The following is a 25,749-nucleotide window of genomic DNA, read 5'->3' on the forward strand; positions in this document are numbered from 1 at the left end:
TGGAATCAAGACCCTGAGTATGAGTACAGTCTTAAAGCCAGTCCCAGAACAGGTGGGCAAGTGTGAGCTGTAACCCCAGCATTTTTAATGGCCCGACCACACGAGGCAGAGGACAGGCAGGGACAGGCAGGGCTGGTGTTCGGCCAGCGTGCTGACTGCAAGCTCAGGTTCCCCACAGGCTGCACGCCAGGGCCTCAAGTGTTGTGTCTCCCGTGCTACACGTGTTTACCCTCTGTGTGTTCCACTTCTTTGCTTCCACCTCCTGGAGGCGGGAGGATGGAACCAAGGCCACGTCAAGATGAAGGCCTGGGACTCCTGCTGCGCTAGGCGGGCTCTTCTCAGCAGCTCCCAGGACCTGCTGGTTGATGCAAAATCATCTCCACTTCAGAGTGTTTTACTTTCCCAGGGCTGTGTAATGAAGTATGTCAGACCAGAACAACAGAAGTTTACTCTCTCAGGGTTCTGGAAGCTGGAACTCTGGAGCCCAGATGTGGGCAGGGCTGGTTCCTTCTGGAGCTCTGAGGGAGAAGATTCTGGTGGCTGTCGTCCATCCTTGGTGCTCCTTGGCTGGTGGCAGCATAACTCCAATCTCAGCCTCTGCCTTCCTGTGGCCTCCTCCTCTGTGTCTCTGCCTCATCTGTGCCTGTGCATCTCTCCGTGTCCTCTTTTTATAAGGACACCGGTTGCTGGGACTTCCCTGGCGGTCCGTTGGATAAGAATCCATGCATCCATTGCAGAGGGTGCAGGTTCGATCCCTGGTCGGGGAACTAAGCTCCCACATGCCGCATGCCAGGCAGAGCGGCCAAGAAATAAAAAAAGACACCGGTCGCCGGAGGGGCTGCCCGTCTCACACGTTCTCAAAGGGCAGGTGGGCCACCTGCTTCCTGCTGCAGTGCCCTTCTGCTTCCGGGATGAGTCTGGGACTCCACACTCCAGCTGGCCACTGTCTACTTGTCTGGTTTCATCTCCCGCTGTCCACGCTCGGTGTCCACGCTGTACTGATGGGCAGGGCTATCACAACCTCTGTGCCTTTGCAAAGTCTGTCCTCTCAGCCTGGAAGGCCCTCCAGGCTGTCACTCGCCCTCCTGCTGTTCCAGCTGAAAAACTTACTCTTCCTGGAAGCCTCACCCCCCGGGGGAGGGCTACCCTGAATGATGCGGCCTTTCATGCCCAGCTGTGGCCCCGTGTGTTCCTTCCTTCAGCATAACATGTAACACAATGCATACATTTGTTTCGTTACATCCATCTCTCCTCCAGACTGAGCTCCTTCAAGGCGGTTTTCTTATGAGTCCCTAGCATGTTATATAGAAGTTCATCCGCAGCTGCTAAATGGCTGTAAAAGACATTGAGATTCCTTTCAGGCGTAGAGACAGAGTAGCATCTTTCTCATACATGTGTTACATTCCCTGCAATGCTTGGTGTGTAGTTGGCGCTCAGCTGCTTCCGGTTCAGTTTAGTAATTGGGTGGAGAAGCCACGATTAGCAGGAAGCTGGCCGGAGCTGAGGTTCTGTGATCCCCTCCATTCCATGAGTGTAATGACCTGAGGACATAAAATTACCCTGTGTTTTTCTCCTCCAACTCAGATGCTTCTTTTTTTTTGGCTGTGCCTCGCGGCATGGCATGTGGGATTCCCTGACCAGGGATCCGCCCATGCCCTCTGCAGTGGAAAATCGGAGTCCTAGCTGCTGGACCGCCAGGGAATTCTTCCTCAGATGCTTCCTTTTTTGTTTGTTTTAAAAGGCCACTTCAACCTCACCTGGCGTTTCCACAAGGGTCCACTTGCTTACAGGTTTCCCAAGGGAGCAGGCTTATTTATTTTTTAAAAAATATTTATTTATTTATTTGGTTGCACTGGGTCTTAGTTGTGGCTTGCCAGCTCCTTAGTTGTAGCACATGAGCTCCTTAGTTGTGGCATGAGAACTCTCAGTTGTGGCATGCATGTGGGATCTAGTTCCCTGACCAGGGATCGAACCTGGGCCCCCTGCATTGGGAGCTCAGTCTTATCCACTGCACCACCAGGGAAGTCCACTGCGCTTCTTAAATGGGATTTCATGGAGGGCGGGGGGCGGGGTGCGGGCAGGTGGCACCTTCCATCTTGCTGGTGAGGAAGTGTGGGGAGAGAAAGGGGCAGCCCCTGCCCTGAGGTTCTACAGACCCAGATGCTGAGGTGGCCTTGGTGAAGGGGTCAGAGCACCAGCGCACTGGGAGAGCCACTGCATTCCCGGTTCAGTCCTGCAATCAACGATGGGGTCCTGGCGGCGACGGTTGGGCGGGAGAGGGACGCGTCAGCGAGGACTGGTTCTGGGGCTCCCAGAGGGAGGCAGACCCAGGCCCCTCCTCATGGAAAGTGACCTCTGCCGGCCTTGCAGCTGAATGAAGGTGCTCTCCAGCCTCTGGAACAAGCGCCCTTATTGTGAGCCTCTCTCTTCTCATTTCCAGTCACTTGAGCTTCCCTTCTGTGTCCCTCAACAATGCCACCTGTCACTCGAAGCCAGGTAACACTCAGAGGAGGAGAACTTGAGTTGGATCTTACCTGGGTCTCCAGACTCCCCTTATGGTCTTTCTCTCACTGATTTCCAAGGGCCTCAACCTTGTTCTCTGGACCATCAGCAAATGAATTATTTCAGCTACTGGGTCCCTCCCTGTCTTCCTCGGGGGCGTCTCACAATTACTCAGCTACCCCGCCCTCCTCAGTCTACCTCCCAGCCCTACCCCACCTCTCAGACAGCTGGACCCGCAAGGATTCTGGGGCAGCGCAAGGCACCCAGGGATCAGATTTTAAGAGGGCGCCCACTCTCAGGGCTGTGTTAGTGTCACCTTAAACGTTGTGCCCTGAGTGCCTCACCCCAGTCCTGGCTTGGCGCTGGGCTGGCTACTGATAAAGCGACGGCAGGAGGAAAGGAGGTTGAAAGGAGGGCAGAAGGGAGAGTGCTAAGAGGACAAGGTGGGAAATCTGAAGTCAACAGAAGGGCGGACACTCACGGGCACAGGCGACCAAGGGCCGGGCTTCAAAACGCAACCGCATAAAGCTGTCCTGCACGCAGCCCTGGACCCACCAGCCCGCCCGCCAGCCGGCACTAGGGAAGGGGCAGCAACAGGAGAAACAAAACACATGCACCCCTTTCTCACTAGGTTTCCCCGAGTCTCTTGTAGACGTCGGAGGTAGGGGGATGTGGGGCAGATCCCCACAGTGATGAGCCCTCTGCTTTCACTACCTCCTCCAATTTGACATCTTTTTTTTTTTCTTTTTTTTTTTTTGCTACGCGGACCTCTCACCACTGTGGCCTCTCCCGTTGCGGAGCACAGGCTCCGGACGCGCAGGCTCAGCGGCCATGGCTCACGGGCCCAGCTGCTCCGCGGCATGTGGGATCTTCCTGGACCGGGGCATGAACCCGCGTCCCCTGCATCGTCAGGCGGACTCTCAACCACTGCGCCACCAGGGAAGCCCTGATATTTTTTTCTTGATGTCATGAACCTCACCCTAGCCTTGGTGATCCAGACCCCTAAAATGCCAGTGCCCGAAGAGCCCTTAGAAACGGCTGGTCCAGGGCTTCTGAGCACTTGAACTGTGGCTGGTCCAATCTGGTCAGGGCTGGAAGCATAAAACACATACTGGGCATTTGAGGATGTAGTTTGAAAAAAAAAAGAATGTAAAGTAGCTCATTAATAGTTTTAAAAATATTGATTACATGTTGAAATGATAATGTCTGGGGTCTCTTGGGTTATGTAAAATACATCATGAAAATTAATTCCTCCTGTTTCTTTTTATTTCTTTTAATGTGGCTGCTAGAAAGCTTAAATTACACATGTGGCTGACCTTCGTGGCTTGAATGACATATCTATGGGACAAGGCTGAATTAGTTCAACTTCCTCATTCAACAGATGAGAAAACTGGTCAAGAGAGGAGACCTGATTTAGCAGATGACACACACTAAAAAGCACCATCATTTCCAGTCCCTGACAATCACACACACACACACACGCACACGCACACGCACATGCACGCCTAGGAGCCTGGGAGAGGAGCCTGTGGACTTGAGCTGCAGGCCTCAAGGGAATAAGTGTTCCAGGACTCAAGACATTGGCTGTGGTTTCTTGAGAGAGAGAAATAAAAACCTAACAAAGGTGGAGGCACTGTCTCCAAAAAGTCACCTTTAAAAAGACTGGAAACTTGGGGTGTGAGGAGACATGAGGAGAAAGCCGGGGAACCCTAGGCCCCCCCTGTTCATTATATGCATAGTATCCCAGGTAGCTGACCAGTGTGCTAACTAAACAGCACCTTAAAAGCACACAGCGCCCTCCTGCCAGGCAGTGGGGTAGGGCCTTGCCTGAGGCCAGCACCCGGGAGGCAGCCACTCAGGGACTGTCTGACAAGTCAATAAAGACAGGTTTCAGTGGCACTGGCTTGATCATGGCCAAGGAGTGGGCAGCGGAGGGAGAGGGAACCAGACACCAAAGGCAAATTCCTTTATTTCATAATTTTATCTGGCATCCACATTCTCCCCCACCTGCATCATCAAGGCTTTAAGAGAGGTAGGAAAGTAGACAGGGAAACATCTCCCCGTCTCTCCGCACTGGGGCAGCCTTCACGGTGCCCGTCTGGGGACAGCTCCGACGGCGGAACTGCAGAGCTGACTCTGGGCCCAGGAAGGAGGCTTTCCTTGGCTTCACCTGCCTTGGCTGGGGAGATCCGAGAGGGTGGCCAGCTCCTCCTGTCCCGGGCCTAGCTTCCCAGGGGCCCCAGGCACTGCAAGCTGTCTAGCCCTTGCCCTGGGCGCACAGGAGTGCCTGGAGCAAGGGCAGGTGTGGCTCCCTCCTGGAGGTGACAGCAGGCAGGACGGATACTGAGCGGTCCCCTCTGACTCCTTTCTTTACCCCCCCGCACCCCCCACCCGCCGCCCTGGGACGTCCTGAGCTGCTGATGCGCCGGGTGGGGCGGGTTGGGTGCCTTGGGTGGCCCCTCCCATCACCACCACCACCTATTTCAAGGGTGGCTGTGCTGCTGACGTCAGGCGGCTTTTGGCTCATTCCCTGGCACGGGGACTTTATTTTCATAACAGCAAGCGGTGCAGTGGAACTGGAATAGGCGTGTCCTCTACCCCACCCCACCCTGACCCTCCCCCGCCCCTTGTGCCTCTGCTCACCCCTTCTCTCCCTCCTCCCGCCGGCGACAGCCGCCTTTATAACTGCTCCGCGCCGGGAGGGCGGGATTGCTGCCCGCGGGCTCCGCTAGCACCGAGGGGCTCCTGTGCAGCCTCTGCGCGCGGGAAGCAGCGCCAAGTTCACTCGCCAAAGCCAAGGTACCAGGGTAAGTGAGGCGCACTGAGCACAGAACGCGCCCAGCCTCGGGACTGAAATCCTCCGGGGCGGGGGGGACGCGCGGTGGGGGTGGGAGAGCGGCGCTGGGAGGGGGAATACAAGAGGAAAGAAACCCTGATAATGGACTGCAGCTGGCTCGGAGCAAAAAACAATCCCAGGAAAGGAATTCCTGTAGTTTAATTCAATTCAGATCCCACACCCCCATCCCATTCCCAGGCTAAGAGGCAGAGAGCAAAAAGATCATCAGGATAAATAGTTTCTGCTCAGACACACTGAACAAACTGAGTAGGTGGAATCCTGGCCCGGCAGGTGAGCAGTTCTGGGGTCAGTCTAGGGGAAGAGAGAAGTAGGAGGAAGATCTTAGAGGAATGGCAGGGAATTGCGTGGGTGGGCAGGAAGCAGGAGATGGTGACCCCTGCTACTTTCCCCAGGTACTGTAAAGTGTCCATTTATTCTGTCCTTCCACGACAAGTGTGCCCTTCTGAATTTGGGGAACTAGATTCTAGAAGCCGTCCCTTCTCTTGACGTGAGTGTGGCCCTCAGCTCTGCAGCATTCCCTCCTCTGCTGTCCCTTGAGTTGCTCTGGATCCCCTGGGTTGAATGTCCAGTAATAGCCCACTTTCAGGCACCAACCAGATGGGACTCGGGAATGGGCCCAAACTGTCCAAGATGGTCCCTTAAACATCAATGGGGGAAGGAAGGGGAAGCAGCTCCGGTTCAAGGAATTTGAAGGACTTTCCATTCCTGACTTCTTTCCAGACTGAGTCTTGCCTCTGAGGGTTTTGTAAACGCCACACCTGTTGAAGGGTTTGGTTGAATCAGCCAGGCCTGTGGGCTCATTCCTGAAGGGGAATACTTGAGCCACTTCAGATAGGAGGGGCCTGGGGAGGGGTGAGGATAGGGGGGTCAGAACTCCGCCCTCCGGTCTGTGTGCTGGCTTCTCCTAGGAGAGGGAAGAAATGGGGGGGGCGGGGAAGGAGGGCCAGCAGAGGTGTCACCCAGGAAAGAGGCTGCTCTGGGGTGTGGAGAGGTAGGTGGGTGCTCCAAGGACAGATGGGAATGAGCGGAACTCAGAACGAGCTAACATTCCAGGGAAGCGCTCTGAGCCTTGAGTCAGGAAGCCTGATTTCTCATCCCAGCTCTGCAGGCCATGTAGCTGTGAGGAGGCCTGGGCTGGGCTTGAGTTCCTCCTAAGGGTCTTGGAAAGGCCCCCAGCTCCTTCCCGGGGCTGAGATTCTAGCCCTTCTCTATCTGTGTGTGTCTCTTTGGGCCTCCTCATTGGAGTCTGCTTCTTTGTATTCCACTCCTTGGTGGGAATTGAAGGTAAGAGGGCGTGAAGAAGAGTTTTGACTGTGATTTTATTCTCATTCTGGGGGTTTGTCTTCAGGTCCACTGCTATTTAAAACTCCACAGACTGAGCTGAGGAAATGGGTAGGAAATGATGTGTTGGTATCATAGGTCCTTTAAAAACAATGAATCGAATAATAATTTTCCTTGAGGAGTCTCAAATTTTCTGAGTAGTTTGGTGTTTTTGCTTCTACTTATATTCCTATTTTTATTGCCTGTGGTCAGATTATATACATTTCTGTGCATTATTCCTGTACATTTCTTATTTCAGGCTTTTTTTTTTTTGGTGTGGTCTAGAATATGCTGTTTTTATAAACATTCCATGACCACTTCTATAAAAGAAATCATATAGAGAGGGCTGGTAAACTACATTCCTGGCTAAACACTTCCCACAGTCTGTTTTTGTAAATAAAGTTTTATTGGAACTCAGTTATGCTCATTGTCTGTGTATCATCTATGACTGCTCTCAGCTGCAAACAAATGGCCTGCAAAGCCATTTTCTAAGTTCCTTATTATCTGGTCCTTTGCTGATCACAGATATAGAGGATCTGAATTACATGATTAATAGTAGAGATCTAATAAAATATGAAGATAGGACATATTAAAGGATCCATAGAACATTTATAAAAATTTACCATATTACTATTTGCTTTTTCTATTTCATCTGCTGAAGACTGATAAAGAAGTATTAAAGTTTCTGTAACTATAGTATTTCTTTTGATTTTTCCTTGTATTTCTGGTAGCTTTTGTTTTAGGTATTTTGGTGCTGTATTATTCAGTGCATAAAAGTTTATGATGGTTGTATCTTCAATGTGGAGTATTCTTAATTACTATTAAAAAAGCTTTTAGGTCAATATAATAGCTTTTTGTCTTGGCTAAACTTTGTGTGATATTAATAACTCAACTCTTACTTAATTTTCTTACCTTGAGCAAGCTATTATTTAACTTTGTACCTGATACATGATACTTGCTAAATAAACATATCTGTTATTGTTGCTTTTTTTTGCACTTATTTTCATTTTTTCCTTTCTTTTGCTTTCAACTTTTCTGACTCTTGTTGTTTTAGGTGAGGTTCTTATAGGTATAATATGGTTTAATTTAGTCTTTTCAAAATAAAAAATTACCATTTACATTTATTGTAATAAGAGTTGCTTGCTATTGTCATCTAATTTTTGGCCATGTGGTCTGCTCTCTCTATCTTCCCCCACATTAGATAGTCTATATTGTATTTTTAGATACACTGAGTGTATGGTAGTACCATTCTCAGGGTTTAGAAACAAAGGCTTGTAAGGAGAGGTAAGTTTAGCTTGGGAACATAAATATGTTACCTTTATATGCTGAAATAAAATACTTGAAAGAAGGTGTCTTTGAGGGCTTTGAGGTGGTATACCAGTAGAGGCCTTCACTTTATCCACCTATTTCCTGGAAATTTCATATCTTAAAATTCTGGGCCTAAGAGATTTAGTAGTTTCACTCAAAATCTTAAGTTAAAAAAGGGGATTTCAAGTATGTTATTTTATATTTCAGTAATTTATCTAAAGTTCACATGCATCGTTTAGAACAGAGGAAGATGGTAATACCTCCAAAAGTGAAGAAATTGGGATGAACACTGTTGTTATACTTGTTTATATCTGCCTGTGGTGGAATGATGATTTATTTTCTCCCAGTTACTACATAGAAATTCAACTCAGTGATGTTATTCAGATGTTATTCATAAGCTGTTGCCATGATGCATCACTTTTATGTCATCAGAATACGGATGGCTCACCCAGAAGAGGGGATCCTGGACATTTCCCTGTAGACATTTTCCATTTACAGCTAATCCTTCACCTAGGGCAGAGAAATTTCTGTGGGACTCCAGCCTCATCTTAGAGCTCAGCCTAGATAAAAATATAAGGGTTAGCATCAGCACATTTTCAGCTCCCCAAATTCTTCCTCCCCATTACTCATACTTGCTCATGAATAACTTGCTTTGAGTTATATTCACACTCAGTTTTAGTCCAGAACGTTTGCTCAACAACCACTGTGCAGAGCACATAGGGAGATACCAACACATAGAAGACTTGCTCTATTTCCTTAAGAAGCTTGTTATCTGATAGGCGAGTTAGCACTGATATTAATGTATAATATATGACATATATATGGAAAAACTTGAGCACCGAGAAATACTTAATTGTAAAAACTATGAAGAGATCTACAAATTTAGAATGAGATGGGACTAATAATTAAAAAACCCTCACGGTAGAGGTAAGTTTGGGGTCAAGTTTCTACGAAACATGGTACATGAATTGTGACTAGGAGAAGGGTCTTTCTGGCAAGGAGAATAATGCATGATGAGGCAAAGAGCGACTTTGTAAGAGAGGGTCTTGGATGAGCCCCAGTTCCCTTCCAGATAGAAAATACTCTTGGAAGTTTTGCTTACCTTGCACAGATGTGGGGAGGGGAGTTAGGAAACCAGGAAAAAGTGGATGGGAGGACCAGTTGGAGAAAAGCCTTGAAGCTCACATTGAGGCTGAATCTGTTATAACAGACAAAAAGGCGCTGAGATGCTTTTAATTAATATGCTTTTAATTATGCATTTAATTAATATGCTTTTAATGATTTATTTATTTTTCTTTTGCTATGCTTTTAAATTGCTAAACCCAAAGATTCCTTCCCACGCCTTCTCTTCTTTGCTGCCCTTGTAGCATTTAACCCCATCGACCACTCTTTGGGAAACTGCTCCTGGACTTCTAGGAAACCAGCCAGGCTTGTTTCTTGTACTAACCCTGGCAATTTCCTTTGAACAATCTTTGCTGACTCCTGCTTCCATGAGACAGTGTCCCGGGGTTCTGTCTTTGGCTCTCTTGCTGCCGTGCAGGCTGCCTGTGTGATCTGGTCTCCTCCAAAGCCTTCCGATACCTGCTATGAGCCCGTGACCCCCCATCTGTGCTCATAGCCCAAACCTCTCCTGAGCTGCAGACTCACACGTTCAAGCACGCAGGCTCAGCACAATCTGGTGTCGTGGAGCCTGGCTTTTACTTAAAATTTTGTTTGGCCGTGCCACTCGGCTTGTGGGATCTCAGTTCCCTGACCAGGGATTGAACCCGGGCTGTGGCGGTGAAAGTGCTGAGTCCTAACCACTGAGTCACCAGGGAACTCCCAGGAGCCTGGCTTCTAAGAGCCAGGTGATCTTGGGCAAGTTATTTAATGTCTCTGTTCCTCTGTTTCCTCCACTGTAAAAAGAGGGCATAATCTGGCATGAACACACACACCCCCCTCACTATATATGAGATAGAAAACCAACAAGGACCTACTGTATAGCACAGGGAATTCTACTCAACACTCTGTGATAACCTATATGAGAAAAGAATCTAAAAAAGAATGAATATATTTATAACTGAATCACCTAGCTGTACACATGAAACTAACCCAACATTGTAAATCAACTATACTTCAATTAAAAAAAAGATCTTAGTTCCCCGACCAGGGATCGAACCTGTGCCCCCTGTGGTGGAAGCGTGGAGTCTTAACCACTGAACTGCCAGGGAAGTCCCCCCAATTCATCTTAGATTTAACAAAGTTAAACTGGATATCTCTCCTCACGAGCCTGTATTTCTAAGCTCCATTTGGTTCTCCCTTCTTAAAATCTCCCACCATTCCCTGCCCATCTTTCAGGCCTCATCTCCCCCTGGTCTCCTCTCTAAAGTCTTTTTTTTTTTTAACACTTTAGGTAGAGCGGGTCACTGTTTTCTGTGTGCCCTCAGCATTCCTGCACACTCTGCAAGCCTTATTTGTATGTCAGTGTGACTCTGTTGGTGCTCCTAGGGGCAGCGGCCACACCTTCCGTCTGCGGGTCTGCATGATTTGTATACTTACCACAGCAAATGCAGGGAGATTGACCAAATGCAGGATTGCTTATTTTGGAGACTTCTTGGATGTGGTTTAAATAGAGAGAGGCTTGAACAGACTTGTGGTTGCCAAGGGGAGGGGTGTAAGGGAGGGATGGATTGGGAGTTTGGGGTTAGCAGATGCAAACTATTATACAGAGAATGGATAAACAACAGGGTCCTATTGTATAGCACAGGGAACTATATTCAGTATCCTGTAATAAACCATAATGGAAAAGAATACGAAAAAGCATATATACATATGTATAACTGAATCACTTTGCTGTACACCAGGACCTAACACAGCATTGTAAATCAACTATACTTCAATTTCAAAAAAAAAAAAAAAAACAGAGTGAAGCTGGAGTCAGGGAGGAAAGCTTCAGAGAGCATAATAGTGATTTAGAGATGAAACAAAAGATTAAATTCTAATTAAGACTACTCATAAAGGGATATTCTTCCTAACTAATTCACACTGGATGTGTAACTTCATCTCTCCAAGAGTCAGTCTTATCACCTGTAAAATGGGTTGTAGGAATATTAACTAAGAAAATAGATGTAAAAGCATGTAAATGAGTGAACACACGTAGAAAAACATATAAACACTCAGCATCGAGCCTGGCTCATAAGAGGACTCAGTATGTGACAGTAGTTGTCATTAGTTTTAATCATACTTGTATTGTGACTATTGTTATTACTACTGATTGAATGTGGCAATTCCAAGAATAGAGAGAAAATTAAAATGCTAGAAAATTGCCAATTTGCCTGGCTTGGGATGGTGTGAAGGCCCAGCTTTAACAAACACTTGAGTTATTTGGTATCATTCCCCAGGCAGTTGTCCTAAGAGGTCAGTATCGTCCTCTTCTTTATTTCTTTTTATTAAAAATATTTTTTTATTGGATATAGTTGATTTACAGTGTTGTGTTAGTTTCAGGTGTGCAGCAAAGTGAATCAGTTATACATGTATTGTCTTCTTCTTTTTAGATGACAGAAGGAGACAGATCTCATAAGGAGGAACATAAGATCAGCTCTGGGCAAGATTCAGGGTCGCAGGTAATTCCTGCTCAGATAATCTGGGGTGGGCCGCATACAGTCAGTTCGAAAACCTACTAGGTCTGGACGTAAGTAACTCCAGACACCTCCCCACCTCTCTGGGGAAAGAGGAGTCTCAGAGGTTGCAAAGGAGAAGCTGAGAGACACTTCACATGCTGGAATTTGTCCCTGCATCCCAGTCAATGCTGTGTGTCAAGGCCAGTCTAGGGCCAGTCCTGCTCTAGCACCCCTGTGGCTCTGTCTGGCAGGTGAGCGTTCACCTTGCGTCTTGAGCCCAGCCCCCACTCAGACCCTTCAACCTCACCTCCAGCCCTGGTCTGGGGTTTGGTTAGGAGTTTGCAGCACATATTCTTTTAATGACAGGAAATGGGGCAGGAAGGAGGATGAGGGGGAGGGAGAAAGTGATTTGGAAATTGTCTACAAGGAGTTCCCCGGAGGGATGAACAGAGGAGCTGGACATGGGCTCAGACCCCCTCGTTGAGCACCCAGCCCTGCTTTGGAGAGGATGGAGGTTCCAGGAGACGGTGTCCGCACACAGAGGCCGCTGAAACCCCTCTCTCCTAAAGGGGCGGAGTCACAGGGCTGGAAATTGAGCGCAGCGACTCCCTCCTTCCCTGTCCTCCCCTCCCCCTCAGCCCCGGTTTCTGGTTCTTCTTTCTCCTTTCCCTCTCCCTTTCCTCCCTCCTTCGTTTTTGTTTTTTTAACCTTTCTGTCATGCCTGGGCTCACCTGAAAAGGGCTTAAGGCAGTGCTGAGGGATGTCAGGGTCTTGGTTGTGGGTGTTGGTGGGTTATTGGACCGCGGTAGTTGGCTCAGCTGCTGTAATAAGTGAAGAGGGTCTCACCCTCATGACTCAAAGTCCTTTCTCGTGTCTCAGGCCAGAGGCTGCACACGTTGAAACCTCACCATCTCCCTCCAGAGTGCAGGGTTTAGTCAATCAGGGAAGTGAGTGGGAGTGAATGACTGGATTCCAGTAAATCCCTCTGCTTACTGTCTCTGCTTGCTCAGAATCCAGGCTAGAGAAGACACCTGGGGTCACTTAGACAGGAGCCCAGCCGCGGCCAGGGCTGCCCCCCGTTTGGTCTTTGTAGGAGCAAGTCCTTTCTTGGTTGGACCCTAGGTCTCTCTGCCCTTTTTTGTCTTTGCTGTGCCTCGCAACTCGTGGGATCTTAGTTCCTCGACCAGGGATTGAACCCGGGCCACGGCAGTGAGGGCGCAGAGTCCTAAGCATTGGACCACCAGGGAATTCCCATAGGTCTGTCTGCCCTTGACTCTGGTTATGAGCAGACATAACCAGACCAGAATCTGGTTATGACTCTGGTCATACGATGTCCATATGACAACCAGTTCCATTTCATTTTCTCCTTCTGCTCCAGCCCTTAGGTTCTTCTCTGAGGCTGTTGCTTTAGCTCCTGGCGGTTTCTAATCCTAAATGCTGATGCTTCCCTTTTCTTCCTCAAACCCTGCTTGCTAGAAGACCTCAGCTTCTCAGAACCCTGTGCTTCGTCCCCAGCCACCTTCCTGGTGGCTCATCTGGGCCATTCCCTATGTGACCCAGCGCCTCCTTAGTGCAGACCTGCTTGTGAGTGCGTTTGGTGAGTTTGATTTCTCTCTGACAAAATTCAAAGTGCTTAGGACACTTCAGACCCGTTGCGAAATCGCTGTCATGCTGGGGAAGGGGTGGAGGAGGGTGAATTAGGTGGAAGAGGGTGGAGGAGAGGTGAAGTAGGAAGGATAATTCCAAAAAAATTAGTCACTCAGATAAAAAATTACTTTCTCAGAAGTTTTAAAAAAACCGTTTGAGAGAACTGAGAACTATGACCCCTAACTGGATATTTGATATTAAAGGGTCATCGTTAATTTTTTATTTATTTATTTTTTTATTTTGCGGTACACGGGCCCCTCACTGTTGTGGCCTCTCCCGTTGCGGAGCACAGGCTCTGGACGCGCAGGCTCAGCGGCCATGGCTCACGGGCCCAGCCGCTCCGCGGCATGTGGAATCCTTCCGGACCGGGGCACGAACCCGTGTCCCCTGCATCGGCAGGCGGACTCTCAACCACTGCGCCACCAGGGAAGCCCCATCGTTAATTTTTAAAGTGGGGTTAAGTTTAAAAGGGTTTTATCTTTTAGAGATACATACTGAAGCATATATGAATACAATGATGTCTGGGATTTCTCACTAGATTAAGAATGATCTAGTGAGTGGGATGAGGATGTAGATGAAGGAAAACTGGCCAAATAGTGGTAAGTTTTGAAACCAACTGATGGGCCTTCATTATACTATTCTCTTTGTTTTTGAGTATGCTTGAAATTTTGTATAATAAAAACAAACATTAAAAAACGTGTTTTTTTAAACATCTTTTTTTGCATGTTTTATTTTTTTATCTTTATCTTGGTAAAATTTATTCTTTTTTTTAACATCTTTATTGGGGTATAATTGCTTTACAATGGTGTGTTAGTTTCTGCTTTATAACAAAGTGAGTCAGCTATACATATACATATATCCCCATATCCCTCCCTCTTGCGTCTCTCTCCCTCCCACCCTCCCTATCCCACCCCTCTAGGTGGTCACAAAGCACCGAGCTGATATCCCTGTGCTATGCGGCTGCTTCCCACTAGCTATCTATTTTACATTTGGTAGTGTATATATGTCCATGCCACTCTCTCACTTCGTCCCAGCTTACCCTTCCCCCTCCCCGTGTCCTCAAGTCCATTCTCTACATCTGCGTCTTTATTCCTGTCCTGCCCCTAGGTTCTTCATAACCATTTTTTTCTTTTTTTTTAGATTCCATAGATATGTGTTAGCATACGGTATTTGTTTTTCTCTTTCTGACTTACTTCACTCTCTATGACAGACTCTAATCCATCCACCTCACTACAAATAACTCAATTTCGTTTCTTCTTATGACTGAGTAATATTCCATTGTATACATGTGCCGCATCTTCTTTACCCGTTCATCTGCTGATGGACACTTAGGTTGTTTACATCTCCGGGCTATTGTAAATAGTGCTGCAATGAACATAGTGGTACATGACTCTTTCTGAATTATGGTTTTCTCAGGGTATATGCCCAGTATCGGGATTGCTGGGTCATATGGTATTTCTATTTTGAGTTTAAAAAAAGCATTTTAAAGGTAATTCAGGGACTGTTTCTCCATCTCCCTTGAACGATTGGGGGTGGGAGGTGGAGGTGAAATTGGGGGAAGTGGGGTTCTTCTCTACATACCCACTGTCAGTTGCTCGTGGTGTTACTTGGAAAACTGGATTCACTTCTTAGTGAGTGTTGAACCAAAAGACACAACCAAGCCAAAGATCTGGAGAAGGAAGGATTTATTATTACTTGTAGCAGGTAAGGAGAGCACCGGCGATCTTGCCCAAAGCAGTGTCTCCCCAAATGGCAAAATTGGGGAAGTTTCAAGCTAAGGCCCCATGCTATTCATGAAGGGGCTCAGGCATCCACAGAGTCCAAGCTTTTGTTGACTGAAGTCATGAGGGTCAGGAAAGGTCAACACCATCACCCCTTAGACTCCAGTTGATCTGGGGTTGAGCACTTCAGGCTAATCTTTGAGCAGAGCTGGGAGTCTTTACAACTGATCTATTATCTTTGCTGTTGGTACTTCTCTTGCCTGATCACGGTTGCTTATTTCTGCGTTCTTTTGTTCCCTTAAGATCATTAATTGCTGGGACTTCCCTGGTGGTCCAGCGGTTAAGACTTCATCTTCCAATGCAGTGGGTGCGGGTTTGATCCCTGGTCGGGGTGCTAAGATCCTACGTGCCTCCTGGCCAGAAAACCAAAACATAAAACAGAAGCAATATGGTAACAAATTCAATAAAGACTTTAAAAAAATGGTCCACATCCAAAAGAAAAAATCTTAAAAAAAAAAAAAGATCATTAATTTCTGAAACCTGTTCATGGGCAAGCACTGTGACCAGGCTTAGATCACTAAACAACTTAGGCCAAAAATGGCTTCTCTTACGTCAAGAAAGCCATGCCTGGTTCTCTTTCTCCAGGGACCCCTTACCTTATGTGCTTACAGTGTCGGACCCTGGTCTGTGGGCACCAGGAGGCCCCAAGACACAAACCCTTCCTGCACAGCTGCACAGATGGGAAGGGCGTAGAGGTCCAAGTTGGGAGCAGGAAGTCTCTGCCCTACCATCCCTCTGTGCAGCACCAGGACCTTCCTTTAGGTGAAAACCTCATCAGTCTCTCAAGACTGACAGTCATCAAGTTCAGATTCCTTTATAATTATCAGGTAATTATGATAACAACTACCTGTCAACAAACAGCACTGCCCTGAGGGGTGGGGAAGGAGCAGTTTCTGGGGAAGGTCAGGGAGGTGAGAGAAATACCTTTCCAGCTGGACACTGCCCTTATGATTAATCTGAGAGGGAGTGAGGTGGGGAGGTGGTGAGTGAAGAGAATGCTGGATCCTGGTCCCTTCCCCTGTGACGCTGCCCTTGAATTAGACCCAGCTCTTCCTCTTCTGCATCCTCAGCATAGACAAGGGGGCGTGTCCCCTCTCCCTGTCCGGTTCCACCCAGGGCCAAGTGTATCAGACTTTGGGGGGCCTTGTATTTCAGGGGTTCCCTGTATCTGAAGTGCATTTGCCTTTCTTTTTCCTCCTGTGTCTCATTCTGCACTGCCCTGGGGAGGTGGAACGTAACCCACTCTTTGCTCTGTGCTCTGCATGCAGTCGGGATGACCAGGGTGTCATTTTCCTGGAGTGGACTGCAGGTGACAGACCCCTGGCCAGGGGAGGCCACAGGAAGGTCGTGGCAGTGGTGGCAGATAACGTCCATCTGTCCATTTCTTCTACTACAGCAAGGATCATGTCTGATGTCTGTTTTCCCCTTTACCATTGAGCATCTAGAAGAGTGATTGACATGATTGACCCATAGTGGTGCTGGTTGAATGAATGGCTATATTGCAAAGTGAAACTTGCAGGGACTTCCCTGGAGGTCCAGTGGTTAAGACTTCACGCTTCCCCTCCAGGGTACACGAGTTCGATCCCTGGTCGGGGAACTAAGATCCTGCATGCCACCCAGCGTGGCCAAAAAAAAAAAAAAAAGTTAAGCTTGGAGAGGCAAATTTCATTACAAAGTACGGAAGATGGATTTAAGCCATCAATTATTTAAGTTATTTATTTTATTCGAACACACCACACATATAAAATTCTTGCATCTACATAATAGTCATTCATATATGTCTGTACGTGTTACGTGGCATATACATATACATCATTTTTTCCTAATGGCTATGGGAATAAAAAAATGCTGGGACACAACTATCTCATTGAACTGAAGAGACAATTTTGCATCTTTATTTATTATTATTATTTTAGAATTGATTTATTTATGTTGGCTGAGCCGGGTCTTAGTTGCAGCACGTGGGATCTTCGTTGGTGGCATGGGAACTCTTAGTTGCTGCATGTGGGCTCTTAGTTGTGGCATGTAGGATCCAGTTCCTCGACCAGGGATTGAACCCTGGAGCCCTGCATTGGGAGAGTGGAGTCTTACCCACTGGACCACCAGGGAAGTCCATATTTTGCATCTTTAGGGGAAGCAGGTGTTTGAATTCTGTCTACGTGGAGGAGGATGCTTGTTTGCTCTGCAGAGCCAGCCAGCAATTGCTCATTATGTGTCCCACCTCGCTGTGCTCCGTCTTGTGATTTGATCTTTTTTTAAAAAAAATAAATTTATTTATTTATTTTTAACCGCGTTGGGTCTTCGTTGCAGTGCACGGGCTTCTCTTGTTGCGGACCACGGGCTCTAGGCGCGTGGGTTTCAGTAACTGTGGCTTCTGGGCTCTAGAACGCAGGCTCAGTAGTTGTGGCGCATGGGATTAGTTGCTCCGCGGCATGTGGGATCTTCCCGGACCAGGGATCGAACCCGTGTCCCCTGCATTGGCAGGCAGATTCTTAACCACTGTGCCAACAGGGAAATCCTTGATCTTTTTAAAGAGAATTCTTTTCCATTGTGATTTATTACAGGATATTGAATATAGTTCCCTGTGTTATGCAGTAGGACCTTGTTTATCCATTTTACATATAATAGTTTACATCAGCTAACCCAAACTCCCAATCCATCCCTCCCCCACCCCCTCCCTCTTGGCAACCACAAGTCTGTTCTTTACGTCTGTGAGTCTGTTTCTGTCTCATGGATAAGTTCATTTGTGTCATATTTTGTGATTTGGTTTTGAAGAGACAGGATGGAAGGGGAGGGGAGGGCGTTCTTTTTCGTCTTGGGTTGATCACAGCACCCCTACAGTGCTGTGAAGGGCCCGAGAAATCTTGTTTATAAGCATTTATGGGTATGTGGTGCAGAAATTCTGAGCTGTTTTTTCTGCTATAAGGAAAGAGGCAGGACTCTGGGTATTTTTTGCTTTTTCCTGCTTCTCAATCCTAGCTGTCTTCTTCTTGCTGATTTCTTTACGCACATTTTCTCCCAATTTGGCACTAGGAGAGGCCAAGAGCTCTCACGTGTGCTTTTCTATGGAGGGGGTCTCAATGAGCCTTCCCTTCTTCTAACTCTGCCCCCGCTCCCCATCCCCCCAATATTTGTCTTCTAGTCAATTCAAAAGATTTCTCTGTTGAGTGAGCTATCCTATCAGAAAAAGAAACACTAGAAAACAAAAAAGATTACATGCATAAATAGTATACAACAAATCAAAAAGAATCGTGCCATAGAAACTTATAAACAGTAATATAATTCAGAAAAAAATTATAGTTTTGTTGAGAAGCTGTTAAAGCCACAGCGGTCCTGAATTTCAACATCTTATCTGACACTGGCTTTGGAATTTGAGAATCATCCATTTTGAGGAAATATACAAACTCCTTTCCCTTCCCATTTCCCAAATCATCTTCCGACGGGTGCCCTGAATCCCTAGGAATTTGATTTCATGGGGTTTGGGAAATCAGCTGGGTCTAAAATTGACATGGAGCTTGTGGAAGGAAAAAAGGCAGCAGATCTGGGAGATTAAGGACAGATGTATAGGAAGTAAACTGCTCTACCTCAAGTCGATTTCTCATTATCCCTGAGTGGGTGAGTAGATTACCTGCTTTGTGGACCATCTATCACCTGGAAGCGCCTATCCTTCATGGGGCTGAACTAAGAGAGTAGAATTAGGACCACAAATAGCTGGTTTATGGGGCATCTGATGAGGGAAGGAAGGGGGAGGGAATATCTCAGATTGCATTCTAAGGCCAGTTAGAACTCCCTGGAGAGGTAGCACCTATAGTAGTTAAGACCAGGGATCCTTACCTAGAGCCAGGTAACCTGGATTCAAATCCTGCGTCTGCCATTTCCTGGCTGTGTGATGTTGGGCAAGTAACTTGATCTCTCCCTGCCTCAGTTTCCTCATCTGTCAAATAGGGATAATCATTTTTACCTTATAGGATTGCTATCAAATTAATCTAATAAATATATATATGAGAACTGATTAGAAGGGTTTCTGATTCATAGTAAAAATGAGCATTAGCTATTGGTAATATTTTTTGTTAGGTCACCCACTGTTTTTGTGTCATCCAGGCCATCCCTCCTTACAGGTAGCTAATTAAGAGCTCACTCTGGGGAATTCCCTGGCGGTCCAGTGGTTAGGACGCCACACTTTCATTGCCGAGGGCATAGGTTCGATCCCTAGCTGGGGAGTTAAGATCCAACAAGCCGCAACGCGTGGCCAACCCTATGACAGGGAAGACCCCTTCCATTGCTTTTCTGGATTAGCAGAGCCATCCTTACAAACCTTAATTAAGAAGGGAAAATGATATGTGACAGCAGAGCTGAAGAAGAGGACCCAGTGGCCGAGAGGGGAAGGCTGGCCTTCCGCAGAGAAATCTACGGTTCAGATAACTCCTCTTGTCCATGAGAGAATGGAATGCTTGCAAATAATATCTGAGGCTGGGCCCAAGGTGGCAAAAAACTAGAGACTGACAAATTATGTTTAAAGTGTTTACTTTTAAAATTTTTTGGCCACACTGCCCTGCTTGTGGGATCTTAGCTGCCTGACCAGGGATCTAACCCAGACCCCACCAGTGAGAGCACTGAGTGCTAACCACTGGACCGCCAGGGAATTCCCAAAGTGTTAACTTGACGGTTACATATTTCCACGTTCACCAATTCCTAAGGAAACACTAGCCAAACATATCAGGAACCCTGGCAAGTTATTTGTGACGTATTTTTTGAGATGTGACTTTGAAACACCTCATCAGAGCCCTGGGCCCTCTGGCTTCAGGGTAAATGTTAATATAGTTAAATTGCGGGGAGGAAGGTATGAGATTGTTTCTTCCCTTCATCAGCCTTTAGAATTTGCCATGAGAGGTGGAGAACAGCTAGTAGCTTGATCTAACGTTGTAAGTTCAGGGGCAAAACCCTGGCTAAATATACAAGATAGTTTCCGAATCGTTTTTGGTCCTCTGTGCCTGAGTTGGTGGGGAGATTCACCCCCACCTGCAACTTTGCTTTCTTGCAGGACGAGAATGGCCCCAGATGCCCCCGATGGTTGCCGCTCGAACCTGGACCCCAGGTACTACAGGCTCTGCGATAAGAAGGCAGCCTGGGGTATCGTCTTAGAGGCCTTGGCGTCGGTGGGCGTCGTGACCTCGGTGGCCTTCATGATCGCCCTCCTGGTTTTCATCTGCAAGGCCCAGGACTCCAACAGGCGTAAAGTGCTCCCCACCCAGTTCCTCTTCCTCCTGGGTGTGCTGGGGGTCTTTGGCCTCCCCTTCGCCTTCATCATCCACCTGGATGGCAGCACGGGGCCCACACGCTTCTTCCTCTTCGGCATCCTCTTTGCCCTCTGCTTCTCTTGCCTCCTGGTTCACGCCTTCAACCTGACGAAGCTGGTCCAAGGGAGGCAGCCCCTCTCCATGCTGGCGATGCTGGGCCTGGCCCTGGGCTTCAGTCTGGTGCAGGATGTCATCGCCATCGAGTACGTGGTCCTCACCATGAACAGGACCAACGTCGACATCTTCTCCGAGCTTTCTCCTCCTCGGCGCAACGAGGACTTTGTCATGCTGCTCATCTACGTCTTCTTCCTGATGACGCTGACCTTCGTCACGGCCTCTTTCACCTTTCGGGGATCCTTCACTGGCTGGAAGAGACACGGGACCCACATCTACCTCACTATGCTCCTCTCCATCGCCATCTGGGTGACGTGGGTCACCCTGCTCTTTGTTCCTACCCCCGGCCCCCAGTGGGATGACACCATCCTCAGTTCAGCCTTGGTGGCCAACGGCTGGGTTTTCCTGTTGGCTTATATTGCACCCGAGCTGCAGCTGCTCACAAAGCAACGGAACCCCATGGATTACCCTGTGGAGGACGCTTTCTGTAAACCTCAGCTCATGAAACAGAACTATGGTGTGGAGAACATAGCTTATTCTCAAGAGGGAATCACTCAAGGTACGGAGCCGGGCTGGGTAGAGAATCCCTTGTGGGAAAATGGGGGAGAATCATAAGATATTATTACTGTAAGGAACATGCAAGATTATCAGGTCATACTCCCTATAGAACAGATAAGGTCCCCAAGGCTCAGATCTTACTTAAAATCATCCAGCTAGAGGGACCTCCCTGGTGGCGCAGTGGTTAAGAATCCACCTGCCCATGCAGGGGACAGGGGTTCGAGCCCTGGTCTGGGAAGATCCCACATGCCACGGAGCAACTAAGCCCGTGTGTCACAACTACTGAACCTGCGCTCTAGAGCCCGTGAGCCACAACTACAGAAGCCCATGCACCTAGAGCCCGTGCTCCGCGACAAGAGAAGCCACCACAATAAGTCCGCACACCACAACGAAGAGTAGCCCCTGCTCGCTGCAACTAGAGAAAGCCTGCGCGCAGCAGCAAAGACCCAATGCAGCCAAAAAATAAACAAATAAAAATTTAAAAAAGAAAACATCATCCAGCTAGTTAGAGACAAGTAGAACTAGAAGCTGGCCTTGGTGGTCTTTATCTAGTATGTTCTACCATGTAGATTTCTCTGAATCAAAACAAGATGGAGCAAAGGAATGGAAAAAATTGATTAGATAAATTCCCAGAGACAAGTGGGTGAGATGCTGTTCTTTACACATGTCAACTAGGCAATCCTTCCAGAAATGTGGAGTGACCACAGAGCACAGAGTGGGGAGAAAGCTCTTTTATCATAAACCAGTGGGAATCTCCATAAATTTACTGAGGATTTCGATGTAGCCTGAAGAGATACATTTTGTCGCCCATCCATGGCCCACAGGAGGGAGTTTTGCTCTCGTCTGGAGTCCTGAGCAGCCAGCCTGCACTGATAGCCAGAAACTATAGATCTCTTGGGTTTACATCAGCCTCTGGGTCTAATCGGGGGAGGGGAGTGGGTGTGGGACAGGAGTGAGGGACCTCCAAGGCCAGGTTCGTAGCTCCAGCTAGTAAATTTCTTTGCTCTTGAAGCCTTCAGTGCAAAGCTTGCCGGTGTTTCTCTCTGCAGCCCTGGCCCCTCTCCTGCGCAGTGGAAAGAGTGAAGGGAGGGGGAGGGCCGGAGGGGAGATTGTACCACCCACCCCCTCCTGTGAATTCCCAATGGACACTCTCACTCTGTCACCTCATGCTTGGACTCTGTGTTATGGGTCCCTAACTAGTCTTCCTTCCCTTATTATTAATTCATTAATTTATTTAGGCTGTGCAGGGTCTTAGTTGCGGCACGTGGGATCTTTAGTTGCGGCATGCGGGATCTAGTTCCCCAACCAGGGATGGAACCTGGGCCCCCTGCATTGCGAGCTTGGGGTCTTACCCACTGGACCACCAGGGAAGTCCCTAGTCTTCCTTCCTTTAATCCTTCTTTCCCTTCATTCCATTGGCCATCGCCAGCCTCCCCTCCCTAAAATACTTCTCTGGCCACTGCCCCTTCCTGCCCACACGCCTCACTGGCGCCCCCACACCCACTGCATTTCCTGAATCCTTGATGAGGCTTTTCACAGCCTGAACCCACCACCCCTGAAGCTGTGCTCTCAGTTCAAACAAACCAAGTCCCTGCAATTTCCTGCCTGCGTGTCTGGGCTCAAAGAGCGTCTGTCCTCCGCCTGATGCGTCCCTCCTTATTCTTGCCCTTTTGCAGAGTCCCTATTCCCCAGTCTCCCTCAGTCTTTGCTCCGCCCACCTAACTCTAGACCTTTGAGATGACCTTAGCAGAGTCTGTCTCATCGCGTAGTTATTTGTGTAGCTGTCATATATTCCGGACACTCCAGCGGCACCCTCAGGGCAGGAATCATTCTGATTAATGCTTCTATTCCTCACAATATCTTACAGACAGAGGGTGTTTAGGTATTTATTGAGTAAACTGAACAGGTAAATTTGGTGGGAAATAAACGGATTGCTTTACGTTGTATTTATTTATTTATTTAGCCGTGCCCTGCGGCATGTGGGATCTTAGCTCCCCAACCAGGGATCGAACCCAGGCCATGACAGTGAAAGCGCCGAGTCCTAGCCACTGGACCTCCAGGGAATTCCCTAAATCGTATTCATGATGAGCGTATGTGTTTAGTTCCTGAGTTTAAATCCCTCTGATTTTGGACTTCCCTGGTGGTCCAGTGGTTAGGACTCGGTACTTCCACTGCAAGGGGCATGGCTTCCATCGCTGGTCGGGGAACTAACATCCCGCATGCTGTGTGGTGCGGCGAAAAAAAAAAATCCCTCTGATTTCCCCTAAATACATAGAAAACAATTACTCACAGGTTCTATCCCTTCACAAAGAAAATCGTGACTTTTTCCCCCCCTGTTTGGGCAGGTAAGGAAGTGGGTAACTCTCCAGTGAGATTCTCTCTAGGTACACCTCCAGCCAGATCTGTGTCTGAAAAGACTGGTGTCAGATGTGCTTTTGGAGTGGTCCTAGGATGAGGAGGGCTCTGGAGAGGTTTTGGAAAGCATTTCCGTAGTGATTATACGCGGCTAGTTATTCATTTGTTCAACCAGTTTGGGGCTGCCTGTGCCTGGGCTTGAGGACGCAGTCTCCTCCACATGAAGCTGACCGTCTCCCAGGGAGACAGAAAATGAAAGGGATAAAGCATCATGCTTTATAAATAACTCAACGGGGGCGAGCACAGGTGGGGGCTGTCAAGGAGGGAACCCTGACATTTACCTAATCTGCATTGTCTGTTTCAGGTACTGAAGAGACAGGTGACACGTTCTATGCCCCGTACTCCACCCATTTCCAGCTGCAGGTGAATGAGCTCTTTCTCTTTTTCTCATCAGCAGTGTTAGCACCCCAGGAGTATTTGTCCTTTGGGAATAGATGATGTTGCCACTCTGATGGCCCCTAGATGCCGCCTAGAAAGGATCGCGGGTCTACTTTCCTGTAATCTGCCTCGTGGGATTAGGACAGGAGACTGGAGTGCAGGGCAGGGGAGGGCTTAGAGGAAGGGAAGGAAAGTTAGACTCCTGCCCAGGTTGGAGTGCAGAGTGCCGTGGAAATGGCCGGGAAGTGGAGTGGGTTGAACAATATGAGTGTTTTCTTTTCAGAATCGGAGCTCCCCAAAGGACTTCTCCATTCCACGGGCCCAGTCCCGGGTTAGCCCTTACAGTGACTATGAAGGAAGGAAAGATGTCAGTTAACACGTCCCGAAGGGTGGGATGAACACAGCGAGTCAACAGAGCCAGCGGGGAGTTCATGGGATGCGGGCTGAGTCCTGAGTCTTCCCAGGAAGCTGTACAGAACATCACAGGAAGACCTCGCCTCCCTGCAGCCTTCAGCCATGATTCTTCTGTTCTGGGGTTAATGAGGGCCGACGGGACCGCAGATCTCAGCAGCACTGTAGTTGTTTCCTTTGTCCCATAGTTAGGCTCCTTCTCTCGAGTGGGAGTCTTGGGCAACTCAGGGTGGCCCTTAACCGTCCCTGCCATCTTACACATGACTCAGGCTCCGGTCATCTGACCACACACTGGCTCATTCAGCCTCAGAAGCCAACTTTTCCAACTGTGGGCTGATTCTGTGAGAATCGCTTGGCTCAGAGCAGAGCTCATATCTGAGCAGACCAGCAAAAGCCCGTCTCTCACATCACCCCGCCCACATCTACACTGGAAGCCAACTTACCCATACCTCCCTTCACGCCCGGATGGCAGGCGCTAAAAGTCACCCGAAATTTGCTAACCTCTGTGATGCTGCCTAACCAGGGTCCCCAGCGCCAATTCACTCCCAGACTCACCGTTGGTCCCCAGACTCACCTCCCTGCCCCCTGTGCTTCACCGGGAGATCTCCCTCCAGCCCTCACCAGCATGGACAAGCCCAGTTTCTCTCTGCCAGGAGAATGTGGGCACTGGGTTGCTCTAAGTTCTGCTCAGTGCTCTAAGCACTGATTCTTCTCCCATCCCCTCGCTCCTCAGACCGTGTTCACCCCCCGCGTTCTGGAAGTGGGTATTGTCCACTCACGGGGGAGCGTGCCTTGTAAAATAAGTTACTCACTGTTCTTCACTGGAGATGCAATAAAGGTGTGGTGGCAGCTCTTGGACTGTTGCTGTGGCAGTGTGAGCGGTGGACACCGGACACGGGGAGAGTCGCAGGCTCGCTCTCGTCTTCACGTGGGAGCTGAAGTTCAAGGTTCAGTCCCACTGGGTGTGGACTTGACCTTTCTTTCCTCCTCCTTACGTCTACGACAAGTGTGTGTTCCCCAGTTTTAGGGGTGAGCGGCAAAGGTGAGGGGGAAGCTGGGAAGGGTCATGGACCTGAGGTTTTGCTCCAGGAGACAGAGGAGTGGCAACTTCAGAATGGGGTTTGGCAGCCCGGGTCAGACAGGGAGGAGACCTCAGAGGCAGTTTCTCGTTTCATCTGAAGTTTAATTGTAGGAGGGGATAAATCCAGATCCCTAATTTGACAGAACTGGTTCATAATATCTCTCGGAAAAGACAAGGGTACCTAACAATGATCATTTGCTTAATCCCAGAAACGGCTTTGTGGGGCGGGGCAATTGAAACTCACTTTTGGGTGAAGAAGAAAAAAAGAAATCCCCATGCACAGAAACTGAATGACCTTTACGAGATTATAGCTGGGTTAGGGAGTTACCACCTAAGAGCCTGACGCTTGGCTTCTCATCACAAAGAAAACCCAGTTTCCTGGGGAGAGGTTGGAGAGGAATTAATGGCTTGCCGAATTAGGGATATTGACATTCCACGGATATTTAGTTGACTGTTTCCCATATGATTTCGCACTCACATT

At 48.3% G+C, this 25,749-nt stretch overlaps 1 protein-coding gene across 1 annotated transcript; it reads left to right on the plus strand.

The window, feature by feature from the left end:
* The first annotated feature begins 5,172 nt into the window (after positions 1–5,172).
* GPRC5A (G protein-coupled receptor class C group 5 member A) lies at positions 5,173–25,039 on the plus strand. The gene is made up of 4 exons (XM_082665767.1): positions 5,173–5,309; positions 20,056–20,984; positions 23,703–23,761; positions 24,060–25,039. Exons 2-4 carry the CDS (start codon positions 20,063–20,065, stop codon positions 24,150–24,152), a joined length of 1,074 nt encoding a protein of 357 aa, XP_082521893.1. The 5' UTR covers positions 5,173–5,309; positions 20,056–20,062; the 3' UTR covers positions 24,153–25,039.
* Positions 25,040–25,749: the final 710 nt, after the last annotated feature.

Source organism: Grampus griseus (genome assembly GCF_964374135.1).
Source record: "Grampus griseus genome assembly, chromosome: 11".
NCBI classification, from domain to species: Eukaryota; Metazoa; Chordata; class Mammalia; order Artiodactyla; family Delphinidae; genus Grampus; species Grampus griseus.